At 49.7% G+C, this 10,743-nt stretch overlaps 2 protein-coding genes across 2 annotated transcripts in view; both read right to left on the bottom strand.

The window, feature by feature from the left end:
* MPO (myeloperoxidase) overlaps positions 1-1,432 on the bottom strand; it is a 10,181-nt gene extending 8,749 nt beyond the window's left edge. Inside the window, exons 1-5 of the mRNA XM_006756227.2 lie at positions 1,411-1,432; positions 1,099-1,176; positions 849-942; positions 370-545; positions 11-159 (exon numbers count right to left, since the gene is read on the bottom strand). Coding sequence (XP_006756290.2) covers positions 11-159; positions 370-545; positions 849-942; positions 1,099-1,176; positions 1,411-1,417 — 504 coding nt within the window. The 5' untranslated portion in view covers positions 1,418-1,432. The remainder of the gene's footprint in view (positions 1-10; positions 160-369; positions 546-848; positions 943-1,098; positions 1,177-1,410) is intronic.
* Positions 1,433-9,285: 7,853 nt separating this feature from the next.
* BZRAP1 (benzodiazepine receptor (peripheral) associated protein 1) overlaps positions 9,286-10,743 on the bottom strand; it is a 25,595-nt gene continuing 24,137 nt past the window's right edge. The window contains exon 35 of the mRNA XM_006756226.2: positions 9,286-9,374. The gene's annotated coding sequence lies outside the window, so the exon portion shown is untranslated. The remainder of the gene's footprint in view (positions 9,375-10,743) is intronic.

Raw genomic sequence — 10,743 nt, 5'->3', positions numbered from 1 at the left:
CTGCCCAGACCCCCCCGCGGGCCCAGCAGGCACACCTGTTGTTGCACTGGCCCGTGATGGTGCGGTACTTGTCCCCATCGGGGCACGACACCCCCACGTCCTGGTAGGCGCAGCCGCTGGACTTGGACAGCAGATTCAGCTGGGCGGGCGTCAGCACGTCTGCGGGCAGGGGAACCAGGGGTGTGGGAGCGGAGCCCCTCACTTCCTACCCTAAGCTCAGCAGCCTTGGTTGGGGGAGGGGGGCAGCCTTAGGACATGGAGGGGAGACTCGATGTCCCTGAGAGGAGTTGGGGGGATCTCTGGGAGGCGGTAGAGTCGCGTGGAGGGGTCACTAGTGGAGCAGGGGTTGGGGTGTCGGGGCAGCAGTACCAGTGACGTTGAAGGGCCTTGACCACAAGGGCCGCAGCTTCCCCTCCAGCAGGCTGAGGGCCACGTGCAGATAGTCAGCAGCCCTCACAGCTGTCCTGGTGGCCGCCACGGGCTGCTTGAAATAGGACAGGAGCTCCATGGGGCTGGCCAAACCACTGTGAAGCCGCTGCTTGATGCTGCGTGGAGAAGGAGGCGTTAGGGCCAGAGAAAGTGGGCGGAGACACTCAGCAGAGCCCCAACCCCGCAGATGGACACACAGGACAGTGTGACAGACTCGGACAGGAAGGTTTCCCTTAATAAACAGGGTGTGGACCTGGGGGTCCAGGCAGAGGCAAGGCCATGGGAGGGGTGGCTTTGAAGATGTTCTCCCACTCTGGGACTGACAGACAGACAGAGGGCCCCACCCCACCTCCCGTGCCTGCTGCTTTTCTGAAAGGCCTGGCAGCCTTGCCCAGGGCTGGGCAGTGCCCGGCACCCACCTTTCCCGTCGCTCCTTGTAGGCCTTGTCCACTAGCCGCTTCGCCTCCTCCATGCAGGTCACAACCACGGAGGTCTCCACCTCCCCCGGGACAGCTGCCCAGAGAGGGGGTTGCAAGGTCAGGAAAGGGCCCAAAGCAACCCCTCTTCCCGTGAGGCCCCAGAGCCAGCGTGGCCTTCACTGGAGAAGGAATCCCTGGAACTCAGACCCACCCCCAGCACCCCACCTTTCCCTTCCTTCTGAACTGTTACCTGGAGCAGCACCCTCAGAGGGCCGGGACAGGGCCAGAATGGCCAGGAGCCCGGCGAGGGCCAAGAGCAGCTTCATCTCTACAACAAGACCCCAAGCCCACTAAGTGTCCAAAGCTCACGGTGCGTTTGGGAGAAGAGAGCCCCACCATCCCGCTCCTCCCAGCCCCTCACTTGCACCTTCATACCCCAGTCCCACCTCCATAGGCCCTGCCTATGGTCAGAGCCCAAGCCTCCTTGAGGGAGGGGTGCACAGTGCCCCTCCTTTGCTAGCTTCAGTCACTCAACCCCCCAGGACCTGACTTCTGAAGTTACCTAGCATTGGCAGCACCTCTCAGCTGGATCTAGGCTTTTATGTCCTCCAAGCTGGGGGAGGGCTGGGGCAGGCGAGGCCCGCCCCTAGAGCCTGAACTCTCTCTCCTCCCCCACTGGGAAGAGGCCCCTGATATGGGAGAGAAGGGCAGGAAAGGGGGGTCCAGAACTGTCCCCTTTCTAGGCACAAGGAGGTACAGATAACTAACTCCCCTCCCCAATTTCTGATTAAGCCTAGTCTCCAGAGGGTTCCTTGGAAAAGGACAAAAGTCAGGAACCAACAGCCTAAACAATGATGGGAACTAGAGAGACACCAGAGGAGGAGGGAAGCTAAAGGGGAGACCTGGAGTGATGATAATCCCATCAGCCTAAGGGTACTGTCCCCACCCCCAACCGTAACCTGGCCCCTGAGGCCAACCCTGGTGGGCAGCCGCAAATTCCTGGAAAGGCTAAAGGGACAGGAAATCTGGCTGAGACCGTTGGGTTTCACAGGAAAGAGGACCCCGGGGGCTACGGGCTCAGGACCAAGGTAACTTCCTCTATCTCTCTCTTCCTCCCCTTTCTTCTTGGCTTTTGGTAGGGGGCTGCCTCCAACACCCCCACCACCTGCTCCCAGATATCAGGAACCAGGTTGTGGTTAGTGGTCAGTTGGGTGATGCAGCCCAAGGCCTCTCTGAGACAAGACGAATGCAGTTAGGAGGACTGGGGTTAAACTTTGGGCTTGTGCTGAAACAGAAGAGGAGGAAGTTTCTCCCCTGAAGAAGGCTGGCCAAGGGGCCACCGTTCTCAGACAGGAAAGTGCCCTGTGACTAGTGACTGCATTTGTCCACCTTTCCTGGGACTTCATCAGCCTGGGCACATGCCAACCGTGGCTCCCATGTCCTATTTGGTCGAGCCACACCTACTCCAGCCACCTGCCACCCTCACTCTTGTCTTCTGTGCCCGGACCACATCTTCTTGGTCAAGGAATAAGGGACAGCAACGCACCCAGAGCACCTTTCCAGAGATCCTGAAACTCACTGGGAAACGGAGCCCAGGGGCCCATGAGAGAGAAGACATTGTCCCAGGCTTGCTTTGCTAGGTGTGAACTTGGACAAGCAACTCTTTTTTTTTTTTTAATTATTGATCCCTTCTAGCCCACTGGACAAGCAACTCTTTGTGAATCAGGCTCTACAGTTTTAAAGACTTTTGAAATACTTTTTTAATCCTATAAGAAATACATTTCCATTCACAAAAACTTATAGAACACAAGCACAAAGTTTAAAAAAATCAAAATTACTTAAAATCAAGTGAGAGCGTGCGTATCTTTTTTTCTTTCCAGGTTTGTTATTGTTTTTTACATGAATAAGAAGCAGGAGATTCATCATTCACTGATAACCCCATGTCATAATTTGGTATCCTATGTGTAGATATAATATGTATTTTAAATAATGATAAGAAAAAACTTTAAATATTGTTTTATGAACCTGCTTTCAGTATTTAACAGTGTAGCCTGGACTTTCATGTTAACCAATACAGATTTACTCCATTTTTATGTCTGTGTAATATTTTCGTATGAAATACGATGATTCATTCGGCAATCCTCTCTTGTTAGGGACTTGGGTTGTCTCCCATTTTCACTATTATAAGCAGTACTAGGATCAACATCCATGGACTTAAACTTCTAGTCACGTCTTCCATCATTTCCTTAGGCAAGAAGTTCTGGAAGTAAAATTGCGGTAATATTTGGGTATCCACATTTTTAAGGCTTTTTGCAAAAAAAAATTGTCACATGGCCTCTTGAAGATTGCACCTCACCCTCCATCGCATGGGAGCACTCACGCCCAACACCCGCATCAGTTCTGACAGTTAGTGTCCTTTTGCTCTTTCAAGGGAATTGTCGAGGCTCAAGAGGGAAGAGACATTTAATAAAAGCTCCTCTTGGCACAGATGAGAAAGATGGAGCCCCGTGAAAGAAATGACTGCCAAGGGCAGCACAGTGGCACCGCGCAGAATCATCTGCCAGGTCTCCTGATGTCCGCATCCGCACTCTGCCCAATGGCCTCTACACACCGTTTCTGACCTTTAGCGCGGGCATTTATTCAACAGGTAGTTACTGAGCCCTTGCACGTGCCAGGCAGGTACTGTGCTGGCCACTAGGCGTAGCCCACTGAGCAAAGAGCAAGCCTTGTCCTGGAGGATTCACAGGAGGACGCAGGAAGGCACCCCAATGGCACCCCAAGAGCTGTGTGCAGGGTTCTTTAGGAGCTTCGGAGAACAGCGCTTGGACCAACTGGGGAGACCTAGAAAAGCTTTCTCGAGGAGTTGGTGCTTGAGATTATCTTGAAGAATGTTTAAAAGTTGGCTAAGTGGACACAGGAAGAGCATTCTGACACAGCAAAGGGCTGGACGCAGGTGGGCTCCATGCAGATCATTACACCATGAGACACACTCTACGGGGGGGGGGGGGGGGGGGGGGGTAGGATGAGGCAGAGGCCCAGGACCTACTGAGAAGTCCTGGTCCTGAAGACTCTAGGGAGCCATAAAGGCTATACAGTGCATGGTCAGTTTTATTTTAGAAACCTCACTTGGGCAGCAGAGCGGAGGGTGCACTGGGGTGGGGATGGGGCAGGCCCAGAGGCCAAGAGCTGGGCAGGAGGCATCTTAGCGATTCATGGGCCTCAAAAGGCCACCCCGTTTTCTCAGGGGAGGCAGTGAATGTTTGAAAAATGACAGCCTTTGCAAAGAATGATTCAAAAATCCCCTTCACTCTACCCACGTGGTGGTGGGAGAATTCTCAAGATGTATAAGCGCCAAACCATCTGCCTTTGGCTCAGGGCCGGGGCCATGGGCCTGCTTTTGTGTGCAGAGACTTGAGATGCTCTGTGACTTTACAGTGTTTCTAATCAATGAATGACCCGACCGGAATCACTGCATGGCAGCCCAGTGCACCGCTACCGATCCCTCATCTAGGACCTCCTTGTCTGGCCCTGGTGAACTTGAGGTTCTAAGGGCTTCCCAACATGCAGAGTAACCTGAAGGAGAATACATTGCCCCAGGAGCTATTCCAAACAAGCCTTGTCCCCTAAGTTCTCCCCGCCCCCCCACCCCAACTCCCCATCCTGGGGGTGGCCTCTGGAGGGCACTGCAGGGACCCTGCCTCTCAAGCCTATAGTCCTTTGAGGATGGCCCCAACCCACCCCTAAGGTGAAGTCCAACTGCCTGTGGGATAACGGGCTCTCTCTGCTACTGTTTGCAAAACAGTTTGTTCTTTCTTAATGCTGTTTGGGGAACGATTCAGTTGGGATTACAGCCAGATTTCCTGTGCGAGTGTGTGGTTGGAGAGCAGGAGGCTATGGAAGCTGGGGAGGGGCGGTGGGTAATGACATCAATTGCACCCAGCCCAAAGACCTTGTTTCCTCTCTCTTTAAAACTTTAAAAATTAATTTCGAATTATACAGGTCATCCTTGGAGCTACTTTGAGTAAAATTAAAATATAACAAGTCAGGTTAAAGCTCTCTTTAGACCGGGGTATTGCACCATCCCCAATTCCAGTCCCCTTCCTCCACTCCTGAGACATACACACTGGTCATTTTTGTATTTGTCCTTCCAAACCTTTTACTTTGCATTCGTTTCTATGTGTAGATCTGTGGAAAATATTCCTCTGCCTTTATTTTTCCATAAGTGCTATCACATTACATACACTGTTGGGCAATGTGCTTCTCTCACTCAACAATACACCTTGACAGCAATCTCACTTTTTAACTGCTGTGTAGTATACTTTAACAGAATTATACCTCCATTATGCAGACATTCCTCCATTAATGGAAATTTTCATTTTTCCATTTTTTTTTTCAGTAACAAAAACAATGAAATGAAGGCCTCTTTGTACACACACTCAAGTGTTCTCCAGGATGAAGATTGAGAAGTGGGCCACAGATTTTGTGCATTTAAAAATTTTAATAGCTAGATGTTGCCAAACTGTCCTCCAAACTTTGTAAAATTCTCCTGGGCAAAGATTGGAATCACATTATTGGATCAATGTTTATTTCTTTGATGAGTAGTGAGACTGAGCACCTTTTTATTTATATTACCTCTTCTGCAAATTTCCTGTGTTTGGTTTTATCTATTTTCCTATTGGATTGTCACTTTTTATTGATTTGTAAAAGATATTATATGTTCTGGATAAACACTAATCCGTCAGCTATGTGTGTTACTAATGTTTGTTTTTTATCCCAGCCTGTCACTTCTCATTTCTGTTTGGTTTTTTTTTTATAGGGTTTTAATTTTGATGTGGTCAAATTTTACCCATCTTTTCCTTTATGGATTTTTTCCCCCAGACTTGGTTAAGAGGATCTCCCTTTCTACAAGATCATAAACATATTTTCTGATATATTCTTAGTACTATGATTTTTCACATAGAGATTGCTCAACCATCTGGAATTTTTGTATATGCACAATGTAAGGTAGGGAGCTACTTTCAATATTTTCCAAATAAATAACCAATTGGCCCAATGCCTTTCATTGAATAATCTCATTTCTCCACTGAATTGAGATACGTTTTTTATCCCACCATAAGTGTATATTTTATTCTACCGATCTACAAGTCTATTTATCCATTCCCATGTTAATCCTTCATTGTTGCAACTACCCTAACTTCCTAATATGCTTTGATTTCTGGTAAGATAAATTCTCCTTTTTCAAAAGAATCTTCAACATTCTAACACATGTAGTCTGTCTCATGAATTTTTGAATGTCTAATTCCATGAAAACTCCTATTGAGATTTTTATTGATATTGTATTCAATTTATACGTAAACTTGGTGACACTGACATCTTGATGATATTAAGTTTTCCCATCCATGGACATTCATTCACTCAACATATATTTACTGAGCACCCATGTGCTGCACTGTTCTGAGTCCTGGGGATATAGCAATCAACAAATGACTTGCTCTTGTGGAGTTTACTTTTTTGAGTAATGCATTGAGTCTACATTCTTGAGTGTGTAATTTTATTTAAGTCTACTTTTATATTCTTTATTGAAATGTTACTGTTTCACCTTCTTGTTAGGTCTATTCCTAAATACTTTCTTTTTGAAAAATGTATATAAATTTGATCTTTAAATTTCTCCACAGAATTTGTCAACTCTGTAAGTATTCTTTCCCATAAAAGCATTCAGGGTAACTATTTTAAAGATAAAAAATTTAGTATGCTTCTTTTCATTTTCTTTTGGAGGTAGATCCCCAAATATGAAAAGCACTGGGCATTTTACACCCACCATTCTAGAAAGGTTTCATTCTCTATTTAATTAAACAAAAAATTTTCAAAGAGTAAATATTCAAGCTTTTGTTAGTTTCAAATACTGCTTCAAAAATTTTTTTAGGGAAGTATTATAAAGGTAAAGAAAAGTTAAATTACATGATTACACAAATGTTTGATAGTTATTCTGTTAACTCCCTTTATACTTGTGTTTATTGGTGGGGGGTAGAGGGGTAAACTTTCATGAGACAAAATTCTACAAAAAAAAACCCCAACAACAATACACACACAGCACCAAACTCAAGGAAAAATAATTCAAGATTCAGATTAGTTAAAATTCAAAGAGACTGATAAAGCTAATGCCAGTCAGCAGGTGAAAAAATAAGTACAGCAATTGCCCCCATGCCACGGGATGGCAATTTGGCAATGTTAGTCAAAGTCCAAAACGCATATTTGCTCTGACTCAGCAGTATTAAATCCAGGAAGGAACTTATCCTTCAGAGGCAGGCTTAGGAAAGCATAAAGACATCTGCACCAGGGTGTTCACTTCAGCCTCATTTCCAACTACGAAAAGACGAGAACCAAGCCAAAGAGCCCTCACAAAAACGTGCCACATTGTGATACACCCACATGATGGGGTTTTTGTTGTTGTTTGGCTTTTTGCTGCCTTTAAAACTGATGAGGGAGGTCAATATGTAACAATACAGAAAGATATCTCCCCCAACAAATCTACTTTAAAATAATATAAAAATAGCCCTAACATGTTTGGCTCAGTGGATAGTCAGCCTGTGGACTCAAGGGTCCCAGGTTTGATTCCGGTGAAGGGCATGTACCTTGGCTGCGGGCACGTCCCCAGTAGGGGGCGTGCAGGAGGCAGCTGACCGATGTTTCTAACTCTCTATCCCTACCCATTCCACTCTGTACAAAATCAATTAAAAAAAATAATATAAAAATAAAGGCAGACATTCTCACTTTTGCCTCAGGGCCCCAGGGGAGAAGGAGAATGCAAAACAGTCACACATGGAACCCCCGGCTGCCCGTAGCCCTGGGGTGTCTTCTGCTCTGGGCCACCTCTAGGCCGGAGCAGCCTGCAGGAACTCCCCCACAGGCAGCCTGCTTGGAGGATTCTGAGTAGGATCGCCCATCTGTTTGTCTCTTCTGGAATCCTGCTGTTTCTAGTCTTGCTATGCATGGTGAGTGTTTGCTTCTTTGGTTAGTTTTTCTTGCATCTTTTGTTTCCCCGAGTTTGGTCCAGGGGGCTCAAGATTGCAGAATGCGCCTTCTCTCTGTGCTCCCTTCGCCCCCTTCTCTTTCTCCCTCCAGGACCCTGCCCCAACTCTAACACCTGGCCCTGCAACCAGGGACTCAGGAAGCTGACAAAGGTTCTTCTCCAGAGAAGAAACTCAACAGCTGCTTGCTGTTCATGCATTTTGCCCCGGGCACCCTGGGATGTAAGTCCAGGTTCTCAAGTCCAGCATGACCTGCCCCCTGAGGAGTCCTTCGCCCGAGGTAGAATCCAGCATGGGTTTTGTGAAAATAGACTTTATTATAATAAAATGTCTTTTTAAACAAATACCCCCACCACTCCTCACCCCTGGAGACCAAGGTGGGGGTGGGGTTCAGTCAAACCATCTCCCACCACAGCGAAGGAAACATGCAGACACTCACCCCGCAGGGTAGGCGGGTGGGATGGACGGGGAGGGGAGGGTGGAGAGCCCCGCCCCCGCCCCGCTCTGAACTGGGAATGTATGAAAATAGCTGCATAAATCTGTCCTCCGCCAGCCCAGGCGCTCCGGCAGGGGCCAGAGGAAAACGATGCAAAAGAGAAATTCAATCTGATGAGCAAAATAAGGCAAACCCAACCCCTGCTTTCTGCCTCTGGCCCCTGGGTCTCTGGGGTTGGGGGCACACGGGGGCCAGAGGCGGGGCTGGCAGGGAGGGTGGAGCCCTCTTGGGGGTAGGCCCGCTTTGGCACGGCCTTTCTCCTTCCCGGGCCTGTGCAATGGATGCGAGATGGAGGAAGCTAGACTGAGGCACTGAGTATGTACATATATACACGGCCTGTGGGGAGGGCTCGGGACCATCCAGTGCAAACTTTCCTTCAGGGGAGGGAAGACATGACGGGGAGAGCCAGTGCCATCCAAGGGAACAGGCCCCTTTCTCCCCCAGGGTCCCCTGTCCTGGAGGGGGAAGGCCAGAGAACGGACTAGCATCCCGTGGTGAGAAACTAGGCAGAGGTGGGTGTGCTGAGCCAAGAGTCCCGGGTCCAGTCCTGGCTCTGTGAGCACGGTGAGTTCCTTCCTCTCTGGGCCTGTTTCCCCTCCTGTAAGAGGACGGTGCCCACTCAGAGGATTCATCCTCAAGGACTCATTTAGCTCTGACCTTCCCCGAGTCTCTGATTCCATTCCAATTGCCACAGTGTTAACTCAGAAGAATAGAAGTCCAGGGCCGTCCTCCCACCCCACGCCCAGGACAGGAACCCGGGGGACGGGGGGTGGGGGGGGGTGCCTCCGGGGCCCACTTCCTTCTGCAGGATGTGCCAGAGCATCACGCCTTCTTCCCAGAGCCCAGTTTCCTGAGGAGCTGCTTCCCCTTGGAGAAGAGGTCCCGCACCTTCTCGCTTGTGCCCTGTAGCGCCCCCAGTTCAATCCTGGGAAGGCTGCCAGGGCCAGGAGCACAGGGCCCACCTGGAGGCCCCCGGGGCACTTGTGTTGAGCCAGCCCAGTCCTGGAATGTGAGAGAAAAGGGACAAAGTCAGGGCCCAACTCCCCGCCCTAATTTGACTCCTTTACCCTACAGCTTCAGGGGCCCAGAACTCCATGTTGCAGAGCCATGGTCAAGGACCAAAGCCCACCTGGCCGGTGCGCTCAGTCGTTAGAGCATCGGCCCATGCACTGGAGGGCTGCGGTTTCGATTCCCAGTAAAGGTCACGTGTCTGGGTTGTAGGTTCGACCCCGGCCCCAATGGGGGCACTTGTGGGAGGCAACCAATCTATGCGTCTCTCTCACATCAATGTTTTTTTTTTTCTCTCTCTCCCCTCTCCTCCCTCCCTTTCATTCTCTAAAACAAACAACAAACACAGAGCCCTGCCACCCTGCCTGTCCCACACACAGAGCACAGAGGTGAGTGAGCACAGTGACGCTGAGGGAGTACTGAGCCAGGAGTCTGAAGGGACAGAGGCAAAGACAGTTCTGCTCCTGTCCACCTGGCCCTGGGCAAGCCCCTCCCTTTCTCTGAGTCTCACGTGTCTGGGTTGTAGGTTCGACCCCGGCCCCAATGGGAGCACTTGTGGGAGGCAACCAATCTATGCGTCTCTCTCACATCAATGTTTTTTTTCTCTCTCTCTCCCCTCTCCTCCCTCCCTTTCATTCTCTAAAACAAACAACAAACACAGAGCCCTGCCACCCTGCCTGTCCCACACACAGAGCACAGAGGTGAGTGAGCACAGTGACGCTGAGGGAGTACTGAGCCAGGAGTCTGAAGGGACAGAGGCAAAGACAGTTCTGCTCCTGTCCACCTGGCCCTGGGCAAGCCCCTCCCTTTCTCTGAGTCTCTCTATGGGGTGCTGAGCTGACAGAGTTCAAGAGTCCTTGGACCTGACCCTCAGGAGGAGTTCCCCAATGTCCGCTTGTCATAACCTCGCAATGAAGGGAGAACAAGGACCAGGACCACTAGAGGCAGCTGTCCCCTCCAGGGGGCCAAGGGGCATGCCCTCCAGCCCAGCAGATGTGCTCCCCCCGGGCCTTCGTGGAGGGGAGCCAGTGCCACTCCATGGGGAGGAGATGGGAACTCTTCCTTGAATGGCCCTGAGAGAGCAGCTGGGAGCCTGAAACCAGAGATATTTGGGCGTTGCTCAGCCCCCAGCACAAAGGAGGCTGCCCTGGCCCCTCCTTTAGCATCTCTCCCTTGCTGAACCTCCTAGCTCCGTGGTTGGCAAACTGCGACTCTTTGGCCCCTTGAGTGTGGCTCTTCCTAAGCCTTAGGAGTACCCTAATTAAGTTAATAACAATGCACCTACCTATATAGTTTAAGTTTAAAAAACTTGGCTCTCAAAAGAAATTTCAATCGTTGTACTGTTGATATTTGGCTCTGTTGA

This window comes from Myotis davidii, unplaced genomic scaffold (assembly GCF_000327345.1).
Source record: "Myotis davidii unplaced genomic scaffold, ASM32734v1 scaffold993, whole genome shotgun sequence".
NCBI lineage: Eukaryota > Metazoa > Chordata > Mammalia > Chiroptera > Vespertilionidae > Myotis > Myotis davidii.
The sequence above is the reverse complement of the archived record's forward strand: the minus strand, read 5'-3'. Positions and strand labels throughout refer to the sequence as shown.